Source organism: Echinops telfairi, unplaced genomic scaffold (assembly GCF_000313985.2).
Source record: "Echinops telfairi isolate 266 unplaced genomic scaffold, ASM31398v2 ScPeMD7_7424;HRSCAF=8462, whole genome shotgun sequence".
Classification (NCBI taxonomy): Eukaryota; Metazoa; Chordata; class Mammalia; order Afrosoricida; family Tenrecidae; genus Echinops; species Echinops telfairi.
In genome coordinates this window covers 79,884,561-79,911,086 of record NW_022111324.1, presented here as the reverse complement: position 1 = coordinate 79,911,086, position 26,526 = coordinate 79,884,561, and the positions used below count along the sequence as shown (strand labels likewise).

The following is a 26,526-nucleotide window of genomic DNA, read 5'->3' as shown; positions in this document are numbered from 1 at the left end:
TCTCATGCTCTCTATGACTTTACTATAATCTCTACTTATTATCGCTGTACAATTGCGCCTACCGAACCTGTGATGTTTTGTGGGGTTCCCTCTTACCCTTAACCCCACAGTCACCTGTAAGCCTTTAAAAACAACAAACCCATTGTCATTGGGACAATTCCAGCACATCTCGACCGTACGAGCAGAGGAGGACTGTGCCTAGGACCTCCACGGCTGTCATCTTCATGGGAGCTGACTGCCACCTCTTTGTCCCGCAGAGCTGCTGCGGGTTCAAGCTGCCATCCGAATGCTGAGCCACTGTCAGCCTGGCTGTCAGCCTGGCTGTGACTCTGCTGCACACAAGCTTCTCTGTAATCAGCAACCACCTCTTAATTACGTCAATCACAGGCAAGAAGGAAATTCTTTTGGGGCTCTCCATGTTGGGGAAAGGACCTCTGGGTGCGTAGCCTAACTGGTGGCACCCTCAAGCTGCCAACGGAAAGGTTGGCAATTTTCCCTGCCCAGTAGCTCTGCACCGGAAAGACTCCATGGTCTGCTTCCTTCAGGATGACCTTTTTCTGAGTTGTAATCGACTCGGCACTCCTGACTAGTAGCTGAAGACCGGATCTCGGGCTTCCCAATGGCTTCATCTTTACGTTGATGTCTCAGTGGTCCCTCCTCATTGAGATCACTTAATAACTTGCAAACATTTCTCCGCTTTTCAGATTATATCTAGCAATTTATATTGTTCTGGGGGGGGGGAGGGAGAAACAGTATGGTTCATACTACCTAGTACCAGGAATAAAACAACCATGTTACCCCAAACCAATCACAAACCAGTTTACATAAATCTGAACAAACAGATTCTTTACGGAAAATAATTATCATTTCCCCCCTCCCACAAGTGCCTTCCTGAATAATTCTTGTTGAGCTCTGTCAGCTCATCTGTGTGCTCATCTTTGTGGGGCTTTCACGTGCGCGTTTCAGAACTTTATCGCTACCTTTATAACCATCTAAAGAGATTCGACCTGCCTTTTGTAGACAAGGGCATCTTTACTTGTAGTATAAACATCATTACTACGTTTTCTCAAAGGCTTCATAAATGAAATGATCATATTATTCATTGATGGTAGGATGGAGAAAAATGCCAAATGTTCCAGACCCTACAAAAGACTGCTGCAAGATATGAGACAGGCAGAAGGCAGACAGCAGTTAAGAGTATCAAACAGGCACTTGTCGGTGTGCTATGGAGTTCTCTGCAGCCTGCTCGGGAAATCCGACTAGGCCATCCGCCGTGGCACATGGACAGCCAGTTGTGTGGGCAGACCTGCGAGGCCCCTGACTGCAGACTAAGTTGCTAAGGAGCCAAGTAGCGAGTCTGGTGAGGGGGTGAGGCTATTGATGTACATGTCTAGCATTAAATGAAAATAATAATAAACTTAATTGGAAAGCACAACTATGGAAATGCTTTGAGTGTTCTCCAAAGGGACAGCTCCAAAAATCCAGTTTATGGTCCAAAATTGGGCACTTAGTATCCCCTATCTGCAACTCAAGTCTTTTCCCTTAATGAAGTCGCTCATGGCCTCTCGTCCAGTTTGCCCTCAACTCTCAAGTCCCCGTCGGTTTAAACGGGTGTTTAAAAAGAAACAGGCAGATGTATAGGCAGTTCGACTGGGTTTTGACTGCTGGGAAAGAGCCGTTTGATCCCTCTAACAGGCATGACTTTTCTGTTTTTACCCTTTGCAACAAAGTCAGATGATTATTCTAGTGCGTATCTCAACATGGCTGTAACAGTGCCTCGCATTTATTGATTTAGTGAGTCATCATGCATTTATTTATTTAGTGAGTCCAGTTGGTGTTTGTTTGTAGTTGTGTACATCCATCTCCATACGCCTTCATTTTCATGTGTCTACTGAGCCGTATACCTTTCCTACCCACCCTCTGTGCTTCTTAATCTGAATTAGACATTTAAAGTAAACAAAAGACTTAAAAAAACTGTTGTTCTTATCTGATCTGCAATTCTTTTCCAACGGTGGAAAATGAACAAATGAACAAACACAAAAAGCTCTCAATTGTCCAGCTTGTGAGAATCAGAAAGCCCTGCCTTTTGAGTGGAAGACCTAAAATGATGGGACATTTTAAAAGAAGTAGAAATACATTCTGTGTGTAAGGAAATAATCTTGTTCACTCATTTTAGGGGAGAAAAGAAACCCAAGAAAAAGCTCATTGCAATAGGGCAAAATCTCACTGGAATGTTACGAAATTGCTGTGATAAACGTAGGTGGCCAGATGTGTGTGTGCGTGTGTGTGCACACATGAGTGTGCGCGTGTCCTCTTTTCTCAATGATGGGGTAAAGAACACGTGTCATGATGAAACAGGAGTTGAGGTTTCGAGCTCTACCTGGAACCTATGTTTATTTACTTTGGAAAGAAGTGAGAATTCATGAGAGAAGTAATGTTTCCTCATCCGACGTGGGGGAAAGAGTCTCTCCGGACTAACCGTGTGGCTTGATTAAGGTTATGGTTAGAATGAATTCTCACTGTTCTGAATGATTTCTTGGCCAATATGGTCTGTCTTTGATTTTACTTCTTGATGTTAGGACCTTTCCTTTCTTAACTAACTAACTAACTAACAACTAACTAACTAACTACAACAACAACAAAATGTATCATATTACAAACAAAGCTACCGCAATGGCATCAATCACTGCTTTGAATTAAACAGTTCCCATGGAACATGGGATGACTCTGCCTCTCATCCCCCTGTCCCTCAATGACCCGTGGTGGAGACTGAGCTTCTACACTTGATTTAAGGCCTAAAGTGAATGCGAGTCGCTTCTACTTCTGCTGTGATTCTAGCAATCGAGTCAGTGTATACCTGGTGTCTTGAAATAGTGTAAAGACCATTGTATGCCACTCATTGTGTATATAATTTTATTTCTATTTAAGTTTGAATTTAATAAGATTCTGTTCTGTAACTTGAGGTGGCTTTCTGCCCAAGCCTACAATTGTTTTAAGCACTTATATTGGCATGTAATGGTGTAAGTATAGTAAAAAGAGCTGCAGACATCACCACAATCAATTTTAGAACATTTTCTTTGTTTTTGCACCCATTGCCCCCAAACTCCCCTTCTATAGTCCCCAGGAACTATTAATCTATTTACTGTCTTTCATATGAAAAAAATAATAACAAACAAACAAAGCCCACGGACAACAAAATAAAACTCAGAAAAACCTAAATCCTAAAGAAAGTAGAAGATCATGAAAACTAGAACAAATTAAAAGTGGAGCAAAAGGAAAAACATGATTGAGGTAGTTAGTTTACTGTGCCAACCTGGCCGATAAACACATGCGGGGTTAATTGAAGGGCAGAGGGATAAATGGCTCTGTGAACCTCGCCTTTCGAGTTCTCGGATCTCTTGCTTTGTGATGGTCGGACCAGGGAGTACCTGCCTTAGCCAGTTTCTGCTTCAGCTGGCAAGGCTTCCTTCCTGCAAGACATCACCGCGGAGAAGCCACATGGACCTACCCCAATGCAGCCCTGGGTGCTGGAGCACCTGTGTGGAGACCCCTGCCAGTGCTGAGATGCTTACATGTTCAATGACTCGGCTTTCCTCCTGCAGTCAGTGTCATAGTAAGTGTTTTGTGAGATGGAGGAGTAGTTTGTGGATTGGTGTCGGACATATGGGCTAATGTTGGACTTGTGGGTTTGGGCAGCACTGGGTTGGGATGTTTTCTTGATATGCACTTAACCTTTAAATATAACTCTCTCTCATACATGAGTTTCTGTGGATTTGTTTCTCTAAAGTACTCAGACTCACACAGTGGTCATACGTTAGATTTTCACCTATGTGCCATTTTCCAGTGCATTCTCTCTTAAGGACTATTCACATCCCTAGCCAGTAGTTCGCCCAAGGGAGTTTGATGAAGGCTTGAGCCTCGTGGATCAGAGTTCGTTTGCTTGTCTGTTTTTTTCCTGACTGGTAAAAGGTAAAGCCCGATGTTGTGCTTTTTCTTTTTCTTTCAAGAAAGAATTACGTTATTGGAATTTTTAAACAATAGTCAAGACAAGGTCAAAGAACTATGCTATGGAAATCTTGTCAACAGTCTTCAAAAGAAAAAGTTCTTCTAGTAAAGATGTGGGGGCAGAGAGTATTGTTCAGAATCATGGTCTTTTTTGTTCTATAAAAAGTGATTACAATCTTGTTAAACCTATAAGGTAGAGGGTTTTAGAATGAGGGTGGGCAAAAGGGTAACCTTTTAGGGAATAATTATGAGGAGCCCATATATCTTTCTATGATTTTAGATGGATATAGTGGTATAGAAGGAGCCGTGGTGGAATACTGGGTTACACATTGGGCTGAGGCTCACTGCAAAGTTTATGGTTCAAACCTACTAGCCGATCCTTGTGAGAAATAACAGGCTGTCTGCTTCCATAAAGCATTTACGGCCTCAGAAACTATAGGGAGCAGTTCAACTCTGTCCTATAGTGTCTCTGGGAATTGGAATTCGCCTGATGACAGTGGGTTAGGGATGTAGCAGAATGGGAATCCTTTTACTTGTCATAACCTGAAGTTTGAATTTTCAAGGTAGCTCTCCGTAGCTCCATGCCAAACACCTTTCTCAATGTTTACCTTGTTAATTTATCAGCTGGCTTCATGTCTACTTTGGTTGTAACTTTTGGCTGTAACCATGCATGTGTGTCAGCCTGTCTGTCTTAGGTTGTAAATGTTCTTTTTTTTAAATAATTTTATTAGGGGCTCATACAACTTTTATCACAATCCAAACATATATCAATTGTGTAAAGCACATCTGTACATTCATTGCCCCCACCATTCTCAAAACATTTGCTCTCCACTTAAGCCCCTGGCATCAGCTCCTCATTTTCCCCCTCCCTCCCTGCTCCCTACTCCCTCATGAACCCTCGATAATTTATAAATATATTATTTTGTCATATCTTACACTTTCTGATGTCTCCCTTTACCCACTTTTCTGTTGTCCTTCCCCCAGGGAGGAGGTTATATGTAGATCCTTGTAAGTGGTTCCCCCTTTCCACCCCACCCTCCCTCCACCTTCCCGGTATCACCACTCTCACCACTGGTCTTAAAGGGATCATCTGTCCTGGATTCCCTGTGTTTCCACTTCCTATCTGTGTACATCCAGTGTACATCCTCTGGTCTAGCCAGATTTGTAAGGTAGAATTGGGATCATGATAGTGGGGGCGGGTGGAAGGTAGAGGGGGAGGAAGCATCAGAAGCAACGAATCCCACATGGAGGAAGCACACCATCCTGTGTAATCAAGGTGTCAAAGGGATCAGGTATCAGGCATCATCAGAACCAAAAATCATATCATGGTGAATGAGGGGGAGTGTGGAGTGGAGACCCAACACCATCTGTAGGCAATTGGACATCCCCTTATAGAAGGGTCGTGGGGAGGAGATGAACCAGTCAGGGTGCGGTATAGCAATGACGAAACATACAACTTTCCTCCAGCTCAATATGTCAATGTTGCTCGTGAGATTGTCTTAAAATTCCAGTGGGGTATCCACAGATCACATTTTGGCTCCTATAAACATGTTTTCATTTTCTACTTGAACTTGCATATGAACAGTAAAAGGTCTTTTCAATGATAGTGAACTTTCCACTGTTTCCAGAAATAGAGTTTCTTTCATTGTATCCCATCTGGTGAGATGCATGTGCATAGCTCATGGTATTGACAGGAAGTATTTATAATGAATAAGTTGATCTTTTAAAATTCTGTCATGTGATTTCTTGCATTGTTTCTAGCACCAACTACTGATTCCTCCTTGTTATTTCTAATTTGTCCAACCATATTAGTAATAGTTATTTGAAAGCCTGTATATGAAAACTGTAATAGCTGAGTAGCTGTAGGTCTCTCTCTATTCTGACTCATGGTGACCCTGTGAGATAGAGCAGAACTGCCCCCTGTGGATTTCTGAGACTAACTCTTTGCAAGAGTAGAAAGTTTCATCTTTCCTTACTCTTCACCCACTGCACCATCAGATCAGCAGTTCAAAACCACCAGTCACTTCAAGGGAGAAAGATGAGGCTTTCTACTCCCATTAAGAGTTATAGTGTTGGAAACCCACAAGGACAGTTCTACCCTGCCCTATATGGTCCCTGTGCGTTAGAACCGCCTCAATGGCAGTGAGTTTGGTTTTTGGTTTGGAGGTCTCTCTCTTGGTTAGCTAATAGTCCTGTAACAGAAATACCACACTATCTTAACAAACAGAAATGTATTTTCTCACCGTTTCGGAGCCAAGAAGTCTGAATGTAGGGTGCTAGCTGTAGGGGAAGGCGTTCTCCCTGGGTGGGCTTTGAGATAAGATCTTTATCTCCGGCTTATTTTGTGATTCATTGGCGATTCCCATGTGAGATGACATCAGTCTTGCACCATTTCTGCTTGCTAATTTGCTTGCTTAATAGCTGTTATATCTGAAAAAAAGATGAACTGAAGACATACCTTACCCTAATCCTGCCTCACCGACTTAACAAAGGCAGTCCATTCCCACATGGGAGTATAACCACTGGCGTAAAGGTAAGGATTTACAACACATATTTTAGGGATACAGTTTAATCCATAACAGTCCGTGTCATTGTTTGTCTTTGTGTGTACCTGTTTTTAATATGATTGAATTTAGGACATGTGTCAAAAAGCTGAAGAGATTCACTTGAGGCTCCGGGTGATGTACGTTGGCTTCTGGCAGTCAGAAAGAGATCACCTTAATCCAATCGCGGTTTGATCTGATACATTCTTTTTGAGGACTGGTCTATTTTTGGCTCAACACTACTCTTGGTTGCAGCCATTTTCTGTGTGAGTGGGGAGGGGGGGAGGAGAGGGGGTTGTCGCAATAAAACAAGGAATTTTACCAGGTCTCCTTCATGTCCTTGTTAGTCCCCGAGCTTCAAATTTCTGTCTCCTCAGATTGTAAGGATGCCCAAACCTCTGCTTAGCACTGTAGCTTCTAAGTGTCCTTTCAAATCAGCAAAGGGCCAAGCGTCACCAGGCTTAGTTTCTCGAGCATTGCTTGCCACAGGCTTGACTCCTCAAGACCCTACTGTACCAGGGGCTCTTTGATGCCTTCAAACAGTTTTTTTTAAATTTAAATATATAATATATATTTTGCTTAGCTTTTCTTGTTCTTAGCAGGGAGGTTAGTGTCAATTAGGCTAGTCCACCATTTCTGAAAGCAGAAATTTTGCTGCAAAAGGTTTAAATCAAATTATAGATTTGTACTATTTATATATGTTTCAATCTGTGTATCTCAAAATACGGACACTTTCTTCTACAGCCACGGTGCTATTTCATGCTCAGACTTCCTCAGCTGTTTCAGGAACGTCTTTTAATAGTTGTTTTGGGTGAATTTTAAGGCCTACGTATTACATTGAATTGTTTTAGCTTTTATTCTCTTTTAATAGAGAGTATTCTTCTCATTCCCCACCCTGTCTTTTTTTTTTTTAATAACATTTACCTATGGTTTTAGGGGAAGTGTGAGGGACAAGGATGCTTTCTACTACCCATGCCATTGAGTTGAAACTGCCCTATATAGGGTTTCCAAGGCTGTAAATCTTAGCAAAAGTAGATAAGCACATCATTCTGCCATGGAGTGGTTGGTGGATTCGAACCACTGATCTTTGATTGGTAGCTGATCTTTGCTTGGCAGCTTCAATGACTGCACTGCTAGGGTTCCTGGTTATGTTTTACAAATTAAACCCCACTGCCATTGAGTCATGTCCAACCCATAGTGACTATACATAGGGTTTCTAAGACTGCAAATTTTTACCAGGAAAGATAGCCTCCTCTTTCTCCTGCTGGATGGCTGGTAGGTTAGAATCACTAGCCTAAACCTTATCCCACTGAGGTAGTTAGTTTATTGTGCCAACCTGGCCGATAAAAACATGCGGGGTTAATTGAAGGGCAGAGGGATAAATGGCTCTGTTAATCTTGCCTTTCAAGTTCTCCGGTCTCTTGCTTTGTCATGGTCGGACCAGGATGCAGCTGCCTTAGTCAGTTCCCTGCTTCAGCTGGCAAGGCTCACTTCCTGCAAGACATCCCCAAGGAGAAACCACATGGACCTACCCCGATGCAGCCCTGAGTGCTGGAGCAGCTGTGTGGAGACCCCTGCCAGCGCTGAGATGCTTACACGCTCACTGATTCAGCTTTCATCCTGCAGTCAGCATCATAGTGTGTGTTCTGTGAGATGGAGGAGGACTTTGTGGATTGGTGTCGGACATATGGGCTAATGTTGGACTTGTGGGCTTGGGTGTCACTAGGTTGGGATGTTTTCTTGATGTGCACTTAACCTTTATGTAAAACTCTCTCTTCTACACATGAGTTTCTGTGGATGTGTTTCTCCAGAGTACCCAGACTGACACACCCACAGCGTGACCAGGGCTTGGCAAGGATGTGTAACATACGATACCAAACAATTCCTACTGTTTCATATTATATAGCACTTAAGGAGTGTTTGTCCCACTTTAGTGATTTACCAGTGAGTTCAGCTGATAAAAGACAGCCTGATCTTTTCATTGTACAATTTTCCACCATCCTTTTGTCTAATGATTTCATCTAGTAGCATCGTTGCCTGCATCTCTTACTTCATTAGGAGCTGAGAAGGTATTATTTTTCGAATTCCAATGTCGTTCTACAATTATCTGCTCCAATTCACTAACTCGAGCAATAGGGTCACGATGAGTTGGAATTGATTTGTTGGCAGTGAGTTTGGGCTTTGAGAGCTGTTTGATGACTGTGGAATAGAATTAATAGAGGCAAAGTAAGCCCTGTTACTAAGTTCACTTTGGGGTCATACATCTGATTTTGAAAAATAATTCTGAAAAAAAGAAGATTTTCCCACCTTGTAAATGTCAAAGCTGTCACTTGTAACGAAGCAGAGTTGTGGTTTGGTTTTTGCGTCATGTAGAAAAACCTCAGGGAGGCCATAAGTCCTGCCATTGCGTATTTTATTCTCTGGGTCCTTTTTCTAAAAGAACTTTTAAAACTGTGGTTAAATACACATAACACGAAATGTACTGTTTCAAACTTTTTATGTGTGTGATTCCGTTGAATTCAGTATGTTCACATTGTTGTACAATCATCACCACTATTTCCAAAACACGTTTTCACCACCCCAAATAGAAACCCTATACCCACTAATCAATATTTCCTTATTTTGTCCCTAGTCCCCGCCTACAGCAACCACTAAGATATTTTGGTGTCTGTGCATTTGCCTATTCTAGATATTTCATGTAAATAAAGCCATTCAACGAGGAGCTCTGGTGGTATAGTGGTTACATTTTGGGCTGTGACCACAAGATCAGCAGTTCAAAGCCACCAGCCACTCTGTGGGAGAAAGATGAGGCTTTCTACTCCTGTAAAGGCCACAGTCTCAGAACCTCACAGGAGCAGTTCTACCTTGTCCTACAGGCTTAGTCTGGGTTGGCATCGCTCCATGGCTGTGACTTTGGTTTGTTTTTGTTTGGGGAGTTTTTTGTTTTTTTTTTGAGAGCTTTTCAATATTGGTAGTTTTGTAACTGATTTACTTCACTCAGCATAATCTTTTCAAAGTTTTACCATGTTGTAGCATGCATCAAAACTTATTTCTCTTTATGATTGAGTATATTCTACTTTTCTAATCAGTTTATCTGTTGATCAACACTTGCATTCTTTTCACCTGCTAGCTAATACGAATAGCCCTGCAGTGAACACTGGTGTCCATGTAGCTGTTTAAGTACCTGCTTTGAAGCTTGCGGGGCAGATCCTAGGGGTGGAATTGCTGGGTCCTACAGTAATTCAGTATTTAACACTTGAAAAACCACCCGACCATTGTCCATAGTAGCTACACCACTTATATTCCAGCTAGCAATGCCCAAGGGTTCCGATGGCTGCCCATCTTCACAACATCCATCTACGCAGGGTCCTTTCCACTCTGCCTGTTCCTTTTCCTGACCTTAGACAGTCACCTGTAACACAGGGCACTCATGGGCCTGCGCTACGCTAGGATGTCTGCTTCTCTGTTCCCCGCTTATTTAAACAGATGTATTCCTAGGCACTGATTCACCACAGATGCAGCAATGTCAGTGTTTCCGTTGTAGGTGGAGCATTCTGTAGCATGTGGTTGCTAGCACTGTACCCATGAAAAGACCATGTATTAGCACCAAAGTGACCTTGCAGGATGATTTTGTCGTTTTATGGTTTATGATTCTTGTGCAGTCATTTTTATTTCTGAAGGTTGGAGGCAATTCTGACCCTGCCAGATCCACCCATGTTCCCAGGTCTAGTGCTTCACCTATTTTGCGTCAGATCCTTCTTCTCTGTTCCCAGTCTGATGGACCACCAGAGACCATCAGAAACCATCTGGATTAGAAACCATGAGCCACCTTCCGTGGCTCTTAAACTCTGAACTTCCTAGCTTTCCATTTATACCTATGCACAGCCTGGCCTCAAGCACATCTCCTCCCTCGCTCTTCTCCTAGGTCAGCCAGACTAGTGTGCTTTTATGCCCTGCCTCCCAAACCATTGCCAGAGCTCCCCTTCCTCCCAGGCCCAGGATCACACGTGTCCCTGGCTCTAGTCCCCTCCTCCTGTCCATTCTCAGCGCAAACGCTGCAACTGCAAGAGACTTTTTTTTGACCCCATGGTCCCCCCTGCTCCCGGCACACCCGCAGTCTATGTCCATGAACCTGCAGGTCTCACACACCTTCCCATAGCAAAACTAAACTTGCATCACTTCTTCCAGAGAATGGATAAGAACCAAGAACAGGGACATACCCTGAATTGCTCTGTATTTCCTTCCATCCTTGGCACAGTGTCAGCCTCTCGTAGGGACCCTTGTTCTCACCTGCTCATTCAAAGACCCGCATTAGTCCCGACACACCACAATGCTCTGATTCAAGCTCTCAGGTTGGCCTTGGTTTTTGATAGTTCTACTCCTGAAAACAATTACAGTCTCAGAAACCCCCAGGGGCCGCTATACCCTGTCCTCTAGGGTCGCTGTGAGTTGGAATTGTCTTGATGGCAGCCAAGTTGGTTTTTGGAGACTGAAGACTGTTTTTTCTCCACTGTATTGGTCCAACCCGTAATCATGATTCTTCCACATGTCAGTGGGGAGGCCCAGAAACCAACCAGGCACAAGATCAGCACCCTGGGCAGAGCTCTGAAACAGCATCCAAATACTTGCGTGGAAAGTCTGCTCTCACAGGCACACCTCCTCTTATTAAGTTCGACTTCGTGTCTTAACATCTGTAAGCGACCGGAGCGGGGACCTGCCTTGGCGTAATTATGCACCACTTCTCTGCTGTCATAGAACCAAAGCTCTTCTTTCCTCCTGCAAACTGGCATGACAGATAGCCATTTAGTAGAGTGATTATTAGTATAAAATTACTTTTTGGCCCTTAAATTTAATTATACCACATTCATAACAATAAAATAAAATCCGAAATCCAGGTGTGCTTTTCAAGGAAAAGTGTCCAGAGCAATTACCTTTGATAATGGCGACCTACACTTAAGCCTTTTGTCTGGGGATCTTGAAATCTTTTCCACACAAGTAGATAATGATGTTCGTTTTGTAAGGGGTGAGAGGTGAAGTGATTGACCTCTTGGTGTACTCAGCAGATGAAGAAAAGTCCAGAATCCAGGTGTCTCCTTTGTTTTATTTTCCCCTCCCCTTCTCTTTCCCCGGCCAACCTTCGATGGATTTAAATACCTTGCCTTCTTTACCAGCACGGAAGAAGAAAAGTTTCTATATCACATTTCATCGGAGGAACAGTTGAGATTCAGGGGAGGGAGTGGTTCTCATGCAGCACACATGTACCAGGAATTGTGCATGTGCCCGCCTCCCCAGGTGAATTTGCCCCTTCTCTGTTACACGGACACGCATACCACTTCTGTCCAGTGGATTCCGACGGACGGAGGACCTGTGGTGAAGCAGGCCCCAGGCCTTTCTTCTAGGGCACGTCTGAGTGGGCTCTGGTTGCCAACCTTGTGGTTAGTAGTTGTGCAGTTAGCTGTTCGTACCACTGAGGGCATCTATCGCGTATGCACAGTAGAGATTCAAAGTGGGCCCCATGAGTTCATAAATTAAAAGCAATTGGAACAGCTCCCGGCCCCTGGCAAGCCCACTGGAAATGCTAGCTTTTGTAACTATCCTATTGGTCGTCGAGGGCAGCACCCATAGTCTTTGAAGAAGCAACACTTGGAGTGTGTCTGTGCTGTGCTGTGTAGCAGCTTGGGTTACTCTTCCCTTCCCCACCCACCCATCCAAACCAAAAACGCAAACTTGCTGCTATGCAGTCGATGCTGACTCATGGTGACTTTATAGGACATGGTAGAACTGCCCCTGTGGTGGGGGTGGGGGGTTCCCAAGACTGTACATCATCACAGGAAGAGAAAAATCTCGTTTTGGTCTTATGAAGCAGCTGGTGGTTTTGAACTGCTGACCTTGCAGTTAGCAGTCATGTCAGCTGCACTTAATATCCCTCCAACAGAAACCTTTTCAGGTCTAACCATCATTCGATTCTTATGCTTTATTACCTTTTCTTTTTTTAAGAAGGCTGTTCCTTCCCCAGTGTCACTTTTAATTCACCTCCTCCACAATCAGCTCTTAAATGAGTGCCTCTATTACTATGTTATCATTTTCTCGGTTCAATTCAAAAGCTTGACCTCAAAGTTTCCCAAATTTATTTGGTCTATTACTCATTTTTCAGGGAAAAAAATTACTTAGTGTGGCCTGGCAATTGAACACTTTTGTTCTACAGCCCGTAATCTAGGCTAAAGCATACCTGTTTTTGTAGCTCCCCTGGATTGGTCCAAGGCCTCCCAGGGCGTGGCATCACCCATTTTAGGAAATACTAATCTATCTCACACTGGGATAGGCCTTATTAGGGCACTAAGTCATGTCATGTCCAGTAACTTTTTTTTTTAACTATTGTGTGCATGCTTATCTCGTGTCTAATGGGATTAGTGGGTCTTGAGGTAAAAGTGCAAATGCGATGTATTTATATTCCCCTAAGTATTACATTCTCTTGGATCACAGAGCTAATTTCCTTTCCCTCGCTCATTAACATTCACAGCCAGGGTTTGCTTTCACGTTCATGGTCTCCTGATGAAATGCTGACTGCGAAGGGGGGAGCTACTCATACTGTTTGCCCTTTGGTGTCTTCCAGGATTTTCTTCCCAGGAAGCCATCCCATCCGAGGGGTGCAGGTAATGAAAGTTGGCAAGCTGCAATTACATCTAGGCATGTTTCCCGAGGCGAGGAAGAACCTCAGACTGGTGAGTTCCCCGGTCCCGTGTGTTTCACAGCGCAACGTCCAGAGCAACAGAGGTTTATTGAGGGGGTAGAGACAGCCGGACCAGGACCACAGCCAAGTTCACAGAGTGAAAACGGCCACTCGCGCGGGCAATGAGGAAAATACAGTTAGAATAGGAACAATTTAGTGGAATTTAGTGATGCGTAAAAGTGGGGGTTACATGGTGGGCGAAAGAGATGTGCCCTTTAGTGTATTACAGGATGGTCACCAGACCGCTGGGCAAGGTTCTCTGGTAAGCTGTTAGCGAATGTGTCCCCTCAGTCATGTCCGTTCCGGGGCGGGGGCGTGTCCTAAAGAGTGACCAGTCGTGCTGTGCATCAAGACCACTCCGGTAGGGGTGGCGTCTGTGTAGTGAATCACAGTGGGGAGAGACTTTCCCTTTCTGGTCTGAGTGATCATGGTCGGCCGGCTAAATTAAGCAGCAGATCTTTATGGCAGATCTATCTGAAATCTTGGACAGAAAAATAATATGGGCAAAATGAAGTCTGTAACCCAAAATAGCTTATCTGAAAGGCGATATTTTATAAGTGATCAAGTGAATCCCTTACATTCCCATAGGAGGGCAAGTGGTAATACGCGCATGCTTTCTCTGGTCCTCATGACGGATGACAGCCATATGAAGTCCGTGGACAGACATTCAATCCCGTGGGAAAAGGGAAGGCCTAAGGCTTGGAGACATCCAAAAGCTACTCCAGAGTCACACTCACTGAGGCAGAGCCAGGTCTGGTTGTTCCATTTAATTCAGCACATGTTCACTAAATGCTTCTATTAATCAGGATAAGGCCCAATGTTGTCCTTGCGATTGAGTGGAGGAGACAGACCTGTGAACAAGTCATTAAACCCAGGCTAGACTCCAAGGTTCTGTTCTTCCCCTTCCCCCTAGGCTGGCCTGGCGGAATAGATGAGGTTTTCTAGCGGACTCAGTATGGAAGACATTTTTCAGATTTAGCTGTTTCTAATGCCAAGTTGGAGGAAAATGTTCAGAAGAAATTAGAGAAGATCTGGGCCTTTCTTTCATGTTAGCCGTTAGCCATTGCGTCGAGAACTCTAGAAGGAGGCGCAGGAGACCCACCCTCCACTGCAAAGATAAGCTGTTGGGGTTATTAAATTTTGTTTTTTATAAATATTTTCTATTTTATTTTAGGTCAATTGACATTGTTCATCTGACTTAATTTTTTTCCTGGATTATTTTATCATTCATATATATATATATATACACAGTTTTCTTGGGACATAATCCAAATATTGTGAAATTCAGTAGTTCGATCATATCAAGGAGTGTTGAGCAATCAGTACCATGATCAATTTTAGAACATTTCCTTTTTTCTTGTACTCCTTGCTACTAGCTCCCTATTTCCTCCCAATCTCCCCTGCTGTACCCCCAAGGAACCATTAACCCAGTTACTGTCTCGATAGATTCAGCCATCCTGGATGATTTCAGATACCCCAAAACATACAAAAATACAAAACAAAGAGTAAAAAAGTTAACAACAACAAGAAGATAAAATAGGGGGAAAGCCAAGTTGGAAAGCAAACAGAAAATATTTAAAAACTAGATCAACTTTAAAATGGGTCGAAAGGGAGATCAAAGGGTAAAGGGTTAGATCAGGCGTCCTCAAACTACAGCCCGCGGGCCACATGCGGCCAGCCAAGGACATTTATCCAGCCCGCTGGGTGTTTTTGCCCCATTTGTTTTTTTACTTCAAAATAAGATATGTGCAGTGTACATAGGAATTTGTTCATGGTTTTTTTTAAACTATAGTCCGGCCCTCTAATGGGTCTGAGGGACCGTGAACTGGCCTCCTGTTTAAAAAGTTTCAGGACCACTGGGTTAGATTTTAACCTACTTATTATCTTTCATAATCCACTTCCCAGTGCATTCTGTATGATGACAAGGAATACAAGCCTGTTAGAACCTGGATAGACATCTAGACACAACTTTAGAGGGTAGCAGTGGGTGGGGCTGATGATGGTGGCTGTATAGGCTCCTTCCAATGACCCTCTAAGTCCAGCTGGTGCCCATTTTCATTCTCTGTCATTCTTACGCCTCTTGTGAGCTTGCCCCACTTCCTCCAGGAACCATTTTAGCATCTCCTCCTGATGCCACAGGATAGGCCAAGCATTGCCCATGATAGCCACCAAATGAAAGACATTCTGGGAGCAGCATTCGCATACCCATGATGAGACCTAGTGGGACCCCAAATCTCTTGCCAGTTTCTGATTCCCAGCCAAGAAGGAAATGTTCATCCCATAGGGTGTGATGTCATTTAAAGAACATTCATATGCCTAAGGGACAACTGAAGTCTGCAGATTCAAGTTCCAGTCCTGGCACTTAGGAATGTTGCGACTTTCTACAGCAAACATCAAGCCAGTTGCTGCTGATTCTGACTCGTGGCAACTCTAAGAGTTGCAGAGTTGACCTGCCACGTAGGGTTTTCAGCAAGTCACTTAATCTCTCTGAATATAATGTTTTTAAATGGGGATCATTCCTGCCCATCCCCCCATAGTTGTTTCTAGAATTCTATGAAATAGTAAGAGGTGAAGCATTTTGACAAGCTAAAGGGTCATATTTGATACAGATATCTGTACATACAGATACAGATATCTCCTTCTGCTCATACCCCCACTCCCTTGGCCCTTTAGCACAGGGACTTCTAGTTTGGGATATCCTGTGATCTCTTGTTGAACTACTGCATGACATATTCCCAGCAGTTCCCCTGTGTTTGTCTCCCCAAGGTGAGTGGGCATCCTCCAGGGACCCCAGCTTGTGTGTCTCCCTGGTGCTGCCTCACACAGACACGCGCCAAATACAGCTCCTTGGGGTTGGGGGCTGCCGAGCCCGTTCTGAATGGCTGCGGCCCTGTGTACAGTGGAACAAAACTCCACTTGCTCCTCTGCCACCGCCCTCGTAGTAGTCCTTATGTTGGCGCCTGTTACAGCCACTGCATTCACCCATCCCGTTGAGGGCCTTGCTTTTTTGGGGGGGCTTCCCTTCTACTTTCCCAAGCATGGTGTCCTTTTCCAGGCACGAGTCTCTCCTGATCACATGTCCAAAGCAGGTGAGATGAAGTCTCACCATCCTTGTTTCTAAGGAGCATTCGGGCTGTACTTTGTCCAAGACAGATTTCTACATTAGACAATTAGCTGTACTTTCACTATTCTTCCCGGCACTGTCATGTATGGGGTTCCCCCCAAATCTAGCAGGTTCTGTTAAATAGATGCTTGAGTGCAGGTTGTTTTGGGGTTTTGTTTTTTCATGACTGGAAGACTATTGGGTAAGCATCGACATGTCAGCTGTTGACAATACTAGCAGCCTCTTGGGAGAAAGTTGGCGCTTCTGCTCCCATAAAGACCGACAGCCTCAGAACCCCCATACAGAGCACTCTGGGTAGGAATTGGTGGCAGTGGGTTTTTTCAGTTCTGAGGGGACTTTGAAACCCCTACCCGTTCTCGTTTTTCCAGCTGTTCTTTCGTGCATGGCTGATGGGCCAGGGGCTTCTCACAGATCTGGTGAGCGCTTGTTATCAAAGGTTCTGTGTGAACATGTCCTCTTCCTTGCCAGTCCACGCAACCCGTGCATCGAGAGTCAGGGCAGCTTCTTCCCCGAGAAAATCTACAGAAAGGTCTTGAGTTTTCTCAAGACACGGGACCCCCGAGAGGAGACATTCAGGTACACTTTCTACCATTGGGAAGAGATGTGCTCTTCAGACGGACACCCCTGATTGTCTTTCCTTGGAAAGCCTTGGGGTAACGGAGGTGAACTGGCCAGGAAAGGATGGTAAAGGCTGAGTGTGGAACAAAAATCAGAACAGTCAGCTTCAAAATTTGTTGCAGATCCAATTAGCCCCCAGCCTCCCCCAGGAGAGGAATCTACTTAGCACAGCTCCGATTTGGTTTACACTTCCATCTCCACCAGGCTCCACGGAAATTCTGGTGATTGCAGCCACGGGACAGTCCTGGGCCCTGCCCAGAGCGCCCTCCCGCTGGCTCCCGTCTCCCGTCTCGAATCTACTTTCGTTTCTTTCCATTTATTTCTTGGGAGGATTTTGTTTGCTACTAATTTGACTTGTTGGCCCTCAAGGGCAACTGTTCCTACTTGGGCTGTCTTGTCAGTGAGCCTGTTTATGTTCCACGAGCTGTACATTTTCCAGGCTCCCTCACCTCGGCCCGCGTCACTGCTTTGTTAGCAGAAGTCAGGTGGTCCAAAAACAGATTTTCCCCGTTCACTGACCATTTTCTTTTAAGCCAGATTAAACTCCCTGCACTCTTAATTCTCACTTCATTTTGTAGAAGGATTTTATATGGGTGTGTGTCGGGGGTGGGGGTGGGGGGACAGCGGATCATTTTAGTATTCCTGGACCTGAACTTGGAGTGCAAGCCAGGAAGCTTCTGGGTGCAACAAGTCCTGGACTTTGCTCCTTGCTGACAATTAGCAGCCACTCAGCACGCCCAGGGGGAGCTCAGAGCCCAGCCGCACTTGTCTCCGTCCGCTCCAGTTTGCACTTGGATTTCCAGCCCGTGAAAATGGCTGGTTTGAAATGTGAAAATTCTATTGTTCCCATTTCTTTATCAGCTACAGTGAATCTGAACCTTATGTTCTCTCTTGGGAATCTGCTGAGAACCGCTTCCTCGGTATACACATCGCTGTTGTATATTTTGTGGGAGACTGGGTTTCAGAGTCCCTGAAGCCTTTCTCTGGAATTTCTATGTAGCTCTAGCAACGGTTCTCAACCTGTGGGTCACGTCCCCTTTGGGAGTCAAAGGACCCTTTCACAGGGGTCGCCTGATTCATAACAGTAGCAAAATGACAGTTATGAAGTAGCAACAAAATTAATGTTATGGTTGGGGGGTCACCACCACATGAGTAACTGTATTAAAGGGTCCCGGCATTAGGAAGGGTGAGAACCACTGACCTTGAGGTAAAAAGCCCTCCTCTAAACATGTGCTGACAAACACTAACATAGGAGCATGCTGACCAGCACAGGTTTGGTTGTTCTTCTGGTCCTTTCCGATATTTTTTGCCAATATACTATGGAATTCAAGTTGATCAGTTCTCCTGTGGTCTTCTTTAATCGTGTGCGATTTCACAGGCGTAAGAGGTGACTGGAAAGACCATGGCTCGAGTCAGGCACACGCCTGGTAGGTCCTCAAGGTGACACCCTTGCTCCTCACCTGTGTAAACACCAGCAGGCACGCCCAGTGCAACACCTCGTTTCATTTCTTGACTGCTGCGTGGCCCCAGCAAGATGCAGTCCCTGAGAATGTCATTCTTTTCCCGTTTATCCTGGGCTGTCTGTTGGCCCAGCTTTGAGAATTGGGGGTTTCTGCACATTGAGTGGCTATCAGTACTGAGGACTGCAGTCTGTTCTTGAATCAGCAAGTGCTGCAAGTTCTCGTTTTCACCGAGCCTGATGGGGTCATTGAAATTGTAGCTTGTTACTAAGTCTTCTTCCCGTCTTAATGATACATTCTTCTTCGTATACTTCATCTTCTGAGATTATTTGCGCAGCAAGCAGATTGAATAAGCACAATGAAAGTACAAAACCCCGGAACACACCTTTTCTGATTTGAAACCACAAAATAGTCCCTTGTTCTGTGAGAACGACTGCCTCTTGGTCCATGTCCAGGTTCTGCTTATGCTCAGTGAGATATTCTGGAATTCCCATTCTTCACGAGGTCAAATTCTCATGATTGATGTGTCAGCCTGGGTTGTCTAGAGGACCAAAACCAGTGACACCCATCAGTGTATGGGGAAGAGCTTGATATCAAGGAGTAATCTCATATCAAGGCCTCCCGGTCCAAGTTAAGTCCATGGGTCCAATCCTAACCAGAGCCTTCTTTAGACTCACATAGCTGAAGGCCCATGATGCAGAGGTGAAGCAGGATGCAGGAAGACGGCAGGCCAGTGAGTGCAGAGTCCCCTGCATGCAAGGTCAAGAGAAACGTGGCCCGGCACTGACAGCTCTCAGGGTTGGACCGCCCACACGGGGCTGTCCCTGTAGGAGGCACCGAGTCCCAGCAAGCAGGAAGGCAAAGGGGCAGAGAGTGAGGGGAGAAGTCCCCAGTGTGTCTCTTACAAAAAGGCTATGCCTCCCAGGAGGCATCATCAGACGGTGACTAAATTGACAAGTTGGGCCCCACTCCTCGTCAAGTGCAAGTTGACATAAAATCTAACTACCGCAATTGACAATGGTCAAAAACCGGACACAGCCCAGGGGTCCTCTTCACAAGTGCTGGTTAAACAAGCAGCAAGCCCCTGGAATACTACTCAACAAGGAAAGGAACAAACTTGATGTAAGCCAACAACCTGGACGACTCTCTAGAAAATTATGTTGAGTGAAAAAGTCCAGTCCCAACGGTTGCATGCTATATGATTCTCTTTCTATAACATTCTTGAAATTAAGGGCAAAATTACTGAGATGAGGAATAGATTATGACTGCCAGAAGTTCTGAAGGAACAAGAAATGTCCACAGTGGGGCAGTGGGTGTGGCTACATAAAAGGACAACAGGAGAGAGCCCTTGTTGGGCTGGCAGTGATCTGTATTTTGATTGTCTCCCTGCCAGTCTCCTTGTGGCATTGTTGCATCTCTAGAAGATGTCACATTGGGGGAGACAAGGTAAAAGGTGCAAGCTGTTGTTTCTTGGAGTTACCTGTGAATCTACAGTTATCTCAAAATAAAAGTTTAATATAGTGGGGAAAATATACTATGCTAACAATAATCACAAGAAAGATTGAGGGGAGATAGTAAACTGAGACAAAGATTTCGAAGCATAAATTATCACCAGGGAAGGTCATTTTGTAAGGAGTGAGCGGTCAGTTGTAACTGTGCATATAGCAACAGCTTCAAAATTCATGAAACAAACATGGATAGAATGCCAACAAGAAATAGGTCAATCCCTATTATGCTACAGGGCATAATTTCAGTACCACTCTCAATAAGTGGTAGGTCAATTCACAGAATCTAAACAGGGTCCAGAAGGCTTGACCACCACTGTTAGCCAGTCCATAGAACCCTCTTCTGAACAACCGTAGATTGCATATGCCTTTCAAGTAAAGCTAATATCTGCCAAGATAGACCACACCCTGGGTCATAAAACAAGTCTCAATAAATGTAGAGGGATTTACATCATACCGAGTGAGTTCTCTGACCACAGAGGAATTAAACTAGAAACCAACAACACAAATACCGAAGGGGATGGGCTCTAGACATCCAAGCTGTGTCTGGCCTGTTGCTTTGGATACCACCTTTATTTATTTAGCCATGTTCCATCAACGAAGGAACCTGAGGCTCACGGAGAAGACATGACTTCTTCGGGGTCTCTCAGGTACTCTGTAAGTCTCTTTTAAGTCACTTTTTTCTGGGCATAGTTGCTGGCCCCTCCTCTGACCCCCTTGGACTTTGCATCTCCGTTAGTCACACAGTCTTGAGCCAGTGACCTGCTCGTTACCTTTCTCTCCCAGACTGCCCCAGAACTCCTCCCAGGGTAAGGACCATTCGTTTTCACTGTAGCCACTCAGCATATTTACTGAGTGAATCTATGGCTTGCTTCGATTTAAATTTTGCCTCCCAGGAATGCAAACCCTCCCAACTTACTCTGAGAGTCACACCAACATTCGAAGTGGAGTGGAGTCAGCAGTGGTTCTGTTGAGGTCAGGGGCACCATCAAAGCATCTGGAAACTTTCTGTTGCAAGTTCTGAAGGGCCCTCTGTCGCCCAGCAGTTGCTTCATGTATTCTACATCTTGCTTTTCCCATTCTGAATGCCCTTGGCCCACCTCCTTCTTTTTTTTTTTTTAATAATAAATCATTTTACTGGGGGCTCTTACATATAGTATAACAAACCATCCATCCGTTGTCTCAAGCAGACATGTACAATTACTGGCAACAGCAATTTCTAAATAGTATCTTTCTTTTTTTACTCTTATTTCTTCCTGAGATAGAATTCAAAACCCACCCAAACCTCGACTTACATTTTTCCCGTTATGATTTGATGCCAGGAGTTCTTAGCAAGCCTACCTTTGTGCCTATGGTTTCCTGTGCTTAGGGGGGTTTCCTATGCTTAGGGGAGCCATTTATTGGATTCCTCAGGCTCATTGTAGAGAGTGTATGTGATCCTCGATAAGCTTAATATATTTACATTAAAAATTAATATGAGAGCCTTCTTATTTCTAAAGGTAAATCATAATTTGATTTAATTCACTTTATTTAATATATGACCATAATTCTAAAATTACTTAAAAAAAAAAAAAAAGGATGTGATGAGATTAAAATCAGTTCTGGGGGACCCTTTCATTATTTCTGTGTGAATCATGCGCCTGCCATGTGGCAGACAATCTACACTGCCATTTCTCGGGTGACATTTAGCATCTATATGTGGGTGCAGCACACACACACACACCCTTAGAGGCTTCAAATGAGTCCTCTGTGAAAGATTATGGGCAGGCTCTTTTTAAGTGCTACCATTAAAAAAAATAAAATTTAATGGAAAGAGATAAGCCTTTCCCAATACAAGCCTACTTCGATTTTATATTTCCTTAATCTGTTTTATATACTGCTGCAGGAAATTAAACCAAAATTGTCTTCTCTGACGTGTGCCTGGGTAGCTGTTGGGAGGACTGCAAGAAGGGAGATGGGGAGCTGCAGAAAACCATTCTCCGGTTTGTCGGCGATTTACTGTAACTCTATTTTAGGGACGGGATGTTCTTCATCTTTTCAATGGGCAGAACGGTTGTGACTGCCAGGGAGACCAAGCCTGTGGCCAGGACCACGCAGGGCTGTCTCCTTGCATCGCTGAGAACTGGTTGCCCCAGCTCACCTGTACACACAGGTGATCCTCAGGGAAAACACCGGGTGTCCTCCATCACAAGGCCCACGTTTCAGCTTCATGCACACACACCATGTTGCCTCACGCGCCTACTAACCCAGCAATCCGCCACAGGGAAAATAAACCCTCACCGCGTTATCCTTGGGTGGATGCAGAGGCGCGGTGATCCCACGTGCATCCTGGCAGAACTGGGCCACAGAGGGTTCAGTGGCCGTATCTTCTGGAACCAGCCGTGGTACTGCTGGGTGGAGCAGTTGGCCAGCCTCTCAGTTGGCAGCTGAATGCAAACCATTGGTACCCCCGGTGCATATTTTGCACAATACTGAATCTTCCTTCTTTCTCCTCCTTCTCTTCTACCCCTGACCCGTCACTCAGAGAACATTCTTCTGTTGACGTATCTGGTGTATCCAGATTTATTTGAAAGGAGCCCTGTGCTTGGCCGCTAACGGAAAGGTCAGGGGTCAGAAGCAGACAGATGAGTCACAGCGAAAGATGTAGCAGTCTGCTTGCATAAAGGCCCCCGCCTGGAAAACCCTGTGAGAAGCTCAATCCTGCCCTGCCAGCTTGCTGAGTCGGAATCCACTCAACTGCATTGGGTCGGGTTGAGGCTTATGTATTTTTACCTTCCGGACAAGTGACGTGGGTGTTTCATGTGCGCGTTGGGTTTTTCCCGTTTTTGTCTCTTTATCTAAATTGACCCTCTAGCTCCAGCTCTAGCATTTTTCTCTCTGCTTCTTGCTACCCTCATGGATAAGATCCTCGAATCTTAGGATCTCACTTCCTGCACATGCATACATGCCCAGAGGTCAGTTCCTTGTCCCCATCTTTTCTTGGCTCGCTGGGCTCGTCAACAGAGAGGAGATCAGGCAGCAGCATTTTGAGGGGGCGGTCTCCTCTGTAAGTCAAGTCACAGAGAAGCTCAGATCATTCTCCAGGGGAGGGACTGGATAAAGAAAGGCAGGGGGACAAAGAGAAGCTGGGGGGTGAAGGCTCCTGAGACCCCGGCCCAGGCAGATTACAGAGGGTATCTCTACCTGTGCAGGGTGAACTTGGCCTTCTTCTGGACTAACTACTTGTTAATGGGCAATGAAGGGGCTTGCTTTCTCTGCAAAGAGCTTTTCAGTAAGGGCTTCTGGCCAATTCATCTTCCTTATAGTGAATCACAAGTACTGTGCCTCTTATGCTAAATCACAAGCACTATCGATACCTCTCTGCTAAAAAGAAAGGGAGAGAACATCTTAGGCTGCTCTCAACGAAGAGAATTTCCCAGGAACGTCCCGAAGCACCTCTCTGATCCCAGAGGTGCTCTCTCTTGACAGTTCTCTCATGCAGGTCTCTGCCTCAGACCTTAAGATGCTCAGAACAACCAAGGATCCAGGGCAGTGCAGGGACAGTTGAATAAAACCCAAGCTCTTTGTTCCTGAATGGCAGAAAACATTGATTCTTAATTTTCTGCTCAGAGGAATCTCAACTTGGCTGCTGCCAAGGTGGCGGCCGTACCCAGCTCCTCCTCTGCTCTCCCCAAACACCCTTCCCCAGACCCAGACCCAGTCCCAGGTTTGCTGGCATGTTCAGGCACCCAGGACAGACCCATCAGCCACTGGAGTCTGTAAGACCCAGAACCCTGCCACCCAAGGTGCTGTCCTTAAATTATCTGCCTTTATAGACGTTCATACCCAAGAATCCCATTTCTAAGAATTTATCTGAAAAACCATTTAACAGGAGTAAAAGGTGATATGTTGTGAGATTTATATTATCTCATGACAAAATATTGAATGCGATCTCAATTTCTAAGAGTAGTTTAGCAAAGAAAGCTAAACGGTTTATCATTGTCTCTTCCAACTCATAGTGACCCATAGTGTGTCCTAGTAGAACTGTGCTCAGAGGAATTTTCCATGACTGATTTTTTTGGAAATAGGTCACCAGGCCTTTACTCCCACACACCTATTGGTAGACTTAACCCTCCAACCTTTCTGTTAACAACCAAATGCATTAACCATCTGCGCCACCCAGAGATTCCAATTTAGTAAACAATGGTATTATAAGCATGATGATGCCTTTGAAAGTGATGTTGGCAAAGAATATTGTCTATACCCTGGGGTTTCAGAAGAACACGCACTCTCCTTTGGAAGGAATACAGCAGGAATCCTCCTTAGAAGGGCAGGTGGTCAGAGTTCATCTCCTGTACCTTGGACAAATTATCAGGAGGGCCCAGATCCTAGAGGAGGACAGGATGCATGCTAACATTAAAGGCCAAGAGAAAGAGAGAGATCCTCAATGAGATGGATTGACGCTCCACCATAGGCAGGATTGTGCGGTCGGCACAGGACAGGCCACTGTTTTGTTCTGCTGTATACCAACCAGAGTTGCTCTGAGTTAGAGCCTACTAGTTCTGACAGCATCTTACAACCATCAGGAGCCTGGTGGAAACGGAATTGTGCTTCATCCGGCGATACGCTAATGCTGCCTCCTGAGCGGTTGCCATGGTTGATGAGCTCCTGCTGGAGGCCAAGTCTCATTCTTAGAGCTGATTTGAACTGATTTATGTGAGTCGTGACATTGGTGCTTCTTCTGAGGCTTCCCCTGCTGATACTGATGTGCAACCAGAGCTGTAAACCACTGTGCTGTGTGCTCAATACATTCCTGGATGCTAACAGGTCTCTGAGCCCTGGCTCCACACACCTCCTGAGGACATGCACACCAAACACAGTGGACCTGGAACCCCATCAGTCACCCTCGTCCACCGTTGGGTAGTGTAGAATGACAGCTTATCTCTACGTATTGCAACAGTGCTCTTGTGGGTGTTCTGGTTATCTGTTGCTGTAGAACAAACCATCTCAAAACTTCAAGTAAAGCAACTACTGTGTTACTATGTGCACAGATGCTGTGGCTCAGAATTCATTACAGCATAGCAGTGATGCCTGACCTCCTTCTTACAGTGTCTGGGGTTTCAGCTGGGAAACTAGAAGCCAGCTGTCTTTGGACAGGGGACTGGAATTATCTCGAGAGTTTCTTACATGTCTCTGGTGCCTGGGCGAGGATGAATTAAAGATAGGCTCAATGAAACTGTGGACCTCTCTATGGAGCTTGGATTTCCTTTGCAGCATGGAGGCTTATGATTCCATGGGCAATTATAAACAAAGCAGAGACCCCTTGGCCTTTTGGACTTACCCTGGAAGTCAATAGCTTCAGTTCCACTCTATTGCTGAAGTAGTCACAAGTCCACTCAGATTCAGAAAGAGTTTAGCAATCACACTGGCATGATGGTGTGACACGGGGCGTGGAAAGTGGGGGTGGGTGGGTTGTGACATGCAAATGCTATAATGTCATACGATGTTCATAGAAATACAGAAATATATGCGAAACTCAAAATGCGTATAGTGGTAAATTGAATGCAGCATACACACATGAAAACGTCTGCTGTGGTGCAACATGCTGTGTCATCATACCAAGTCCCGCCAGCGGTTCTGCCTAACTACCCACAATCCTGTGCAGCGACATCCGGGCAGATTATTGTGGGTCAGCAGACCCCGAAGGACTTGCGTGACTGGTAGACCTGCTTTGAGACACCATACTCAGAAGTCCCTCTGGTCGATCCCAGGCTGACTCAGAACCACAGTGCCGGGAGCCCCGGTGAACCTGTGGGGCTCACCCGGCCGTTAGCATCGCAGGTAAAAGCTGGGGAGCAGACACGGAGAGGCCTACCTACCTTGGACTCTAATATCCCTTCTTTCCTTTGCATCTAGGCTTTTGACATTTTGAGAGTTACGCATGGCAGAGAGCACAGCCTGATTGAAGATTTGACGCTTCTCTTAGAAGAATGTGAAGCCAACATGAGAGCATCCTAAGGGGCCCAGTCCGAGGGCAAGGGGTTCTCCTTTCATACTACACGCTTAGGAGCACACGTACCCCTCCTACTGTGTTTGCTGCGCAAGCCTCCCCTGCTGAAAATGCTGCTCTGTGTCTGGAAGCATAAAGGCAGGTCACAGAATCATTCGTTGTGAGCAGCCACAGTGCCAATCGTTTTCTTAAGGGAGACATCAGTCAGTGTAAGACATGAAAAAGCATAATTTATAAATTATCAAGAGTTCATGAGGGAGGAAGGGGAGGGGAGGGAGGGGGAAAAATGAGCTCAAGTAGAAAGACAATGTTTTGAAAATGATGATGGCAATGTATGTACAAATGTGCTTGATATATGTATGGATTGTGATACGAGCTGTATGAGCCCCCAATAAAATGATTTTTTTAATTGAAAAGTGCTAAAAAATTTTTTAAATGCTCTCTGGAAATTGTTTTCTTTGTTGATTCATGATTGATTTTAACATTTAAGATCCCAATGCTTAAGTCAAAGAATCCTGTTGAAAGCATGACAGTATATATGAGGAGGTATCC

At 44.9% G+C, this 26,526-nt stretch overlaps 1 protein-coding gene across 2 annotated transcripts in view; it reads left to right on the top strand.

The window, feature by feature from the left end:
* Nucleotides 1-26,206, top strand: part of SMYD3 (SET and MYND domain containing 3) — a 775,649-nt gene extending 749,443 nt beyond the window's left edge. For both annotated transcript variants that reach the window (XM_045297858.1, XM_004699962.4), the window contains 2 exons: nt 13,162-13,270; nt 25,881-26,206. In XM_045297858.1, coding sequence (XP_045153793.1) covers nt 13,162-13,270; nt 25,881-25,982 — 211 coding nt within the window. In that variant the 3' untranslated portion in view covers nt 25,983-26,206. The remainder of the gene's footprint in view (nt 1-13,161; nt 13,271-25,880) is intronic.
* The last annotated feature ends 320 nt before the right edge of the window (nt 26,207-26,526 follow it).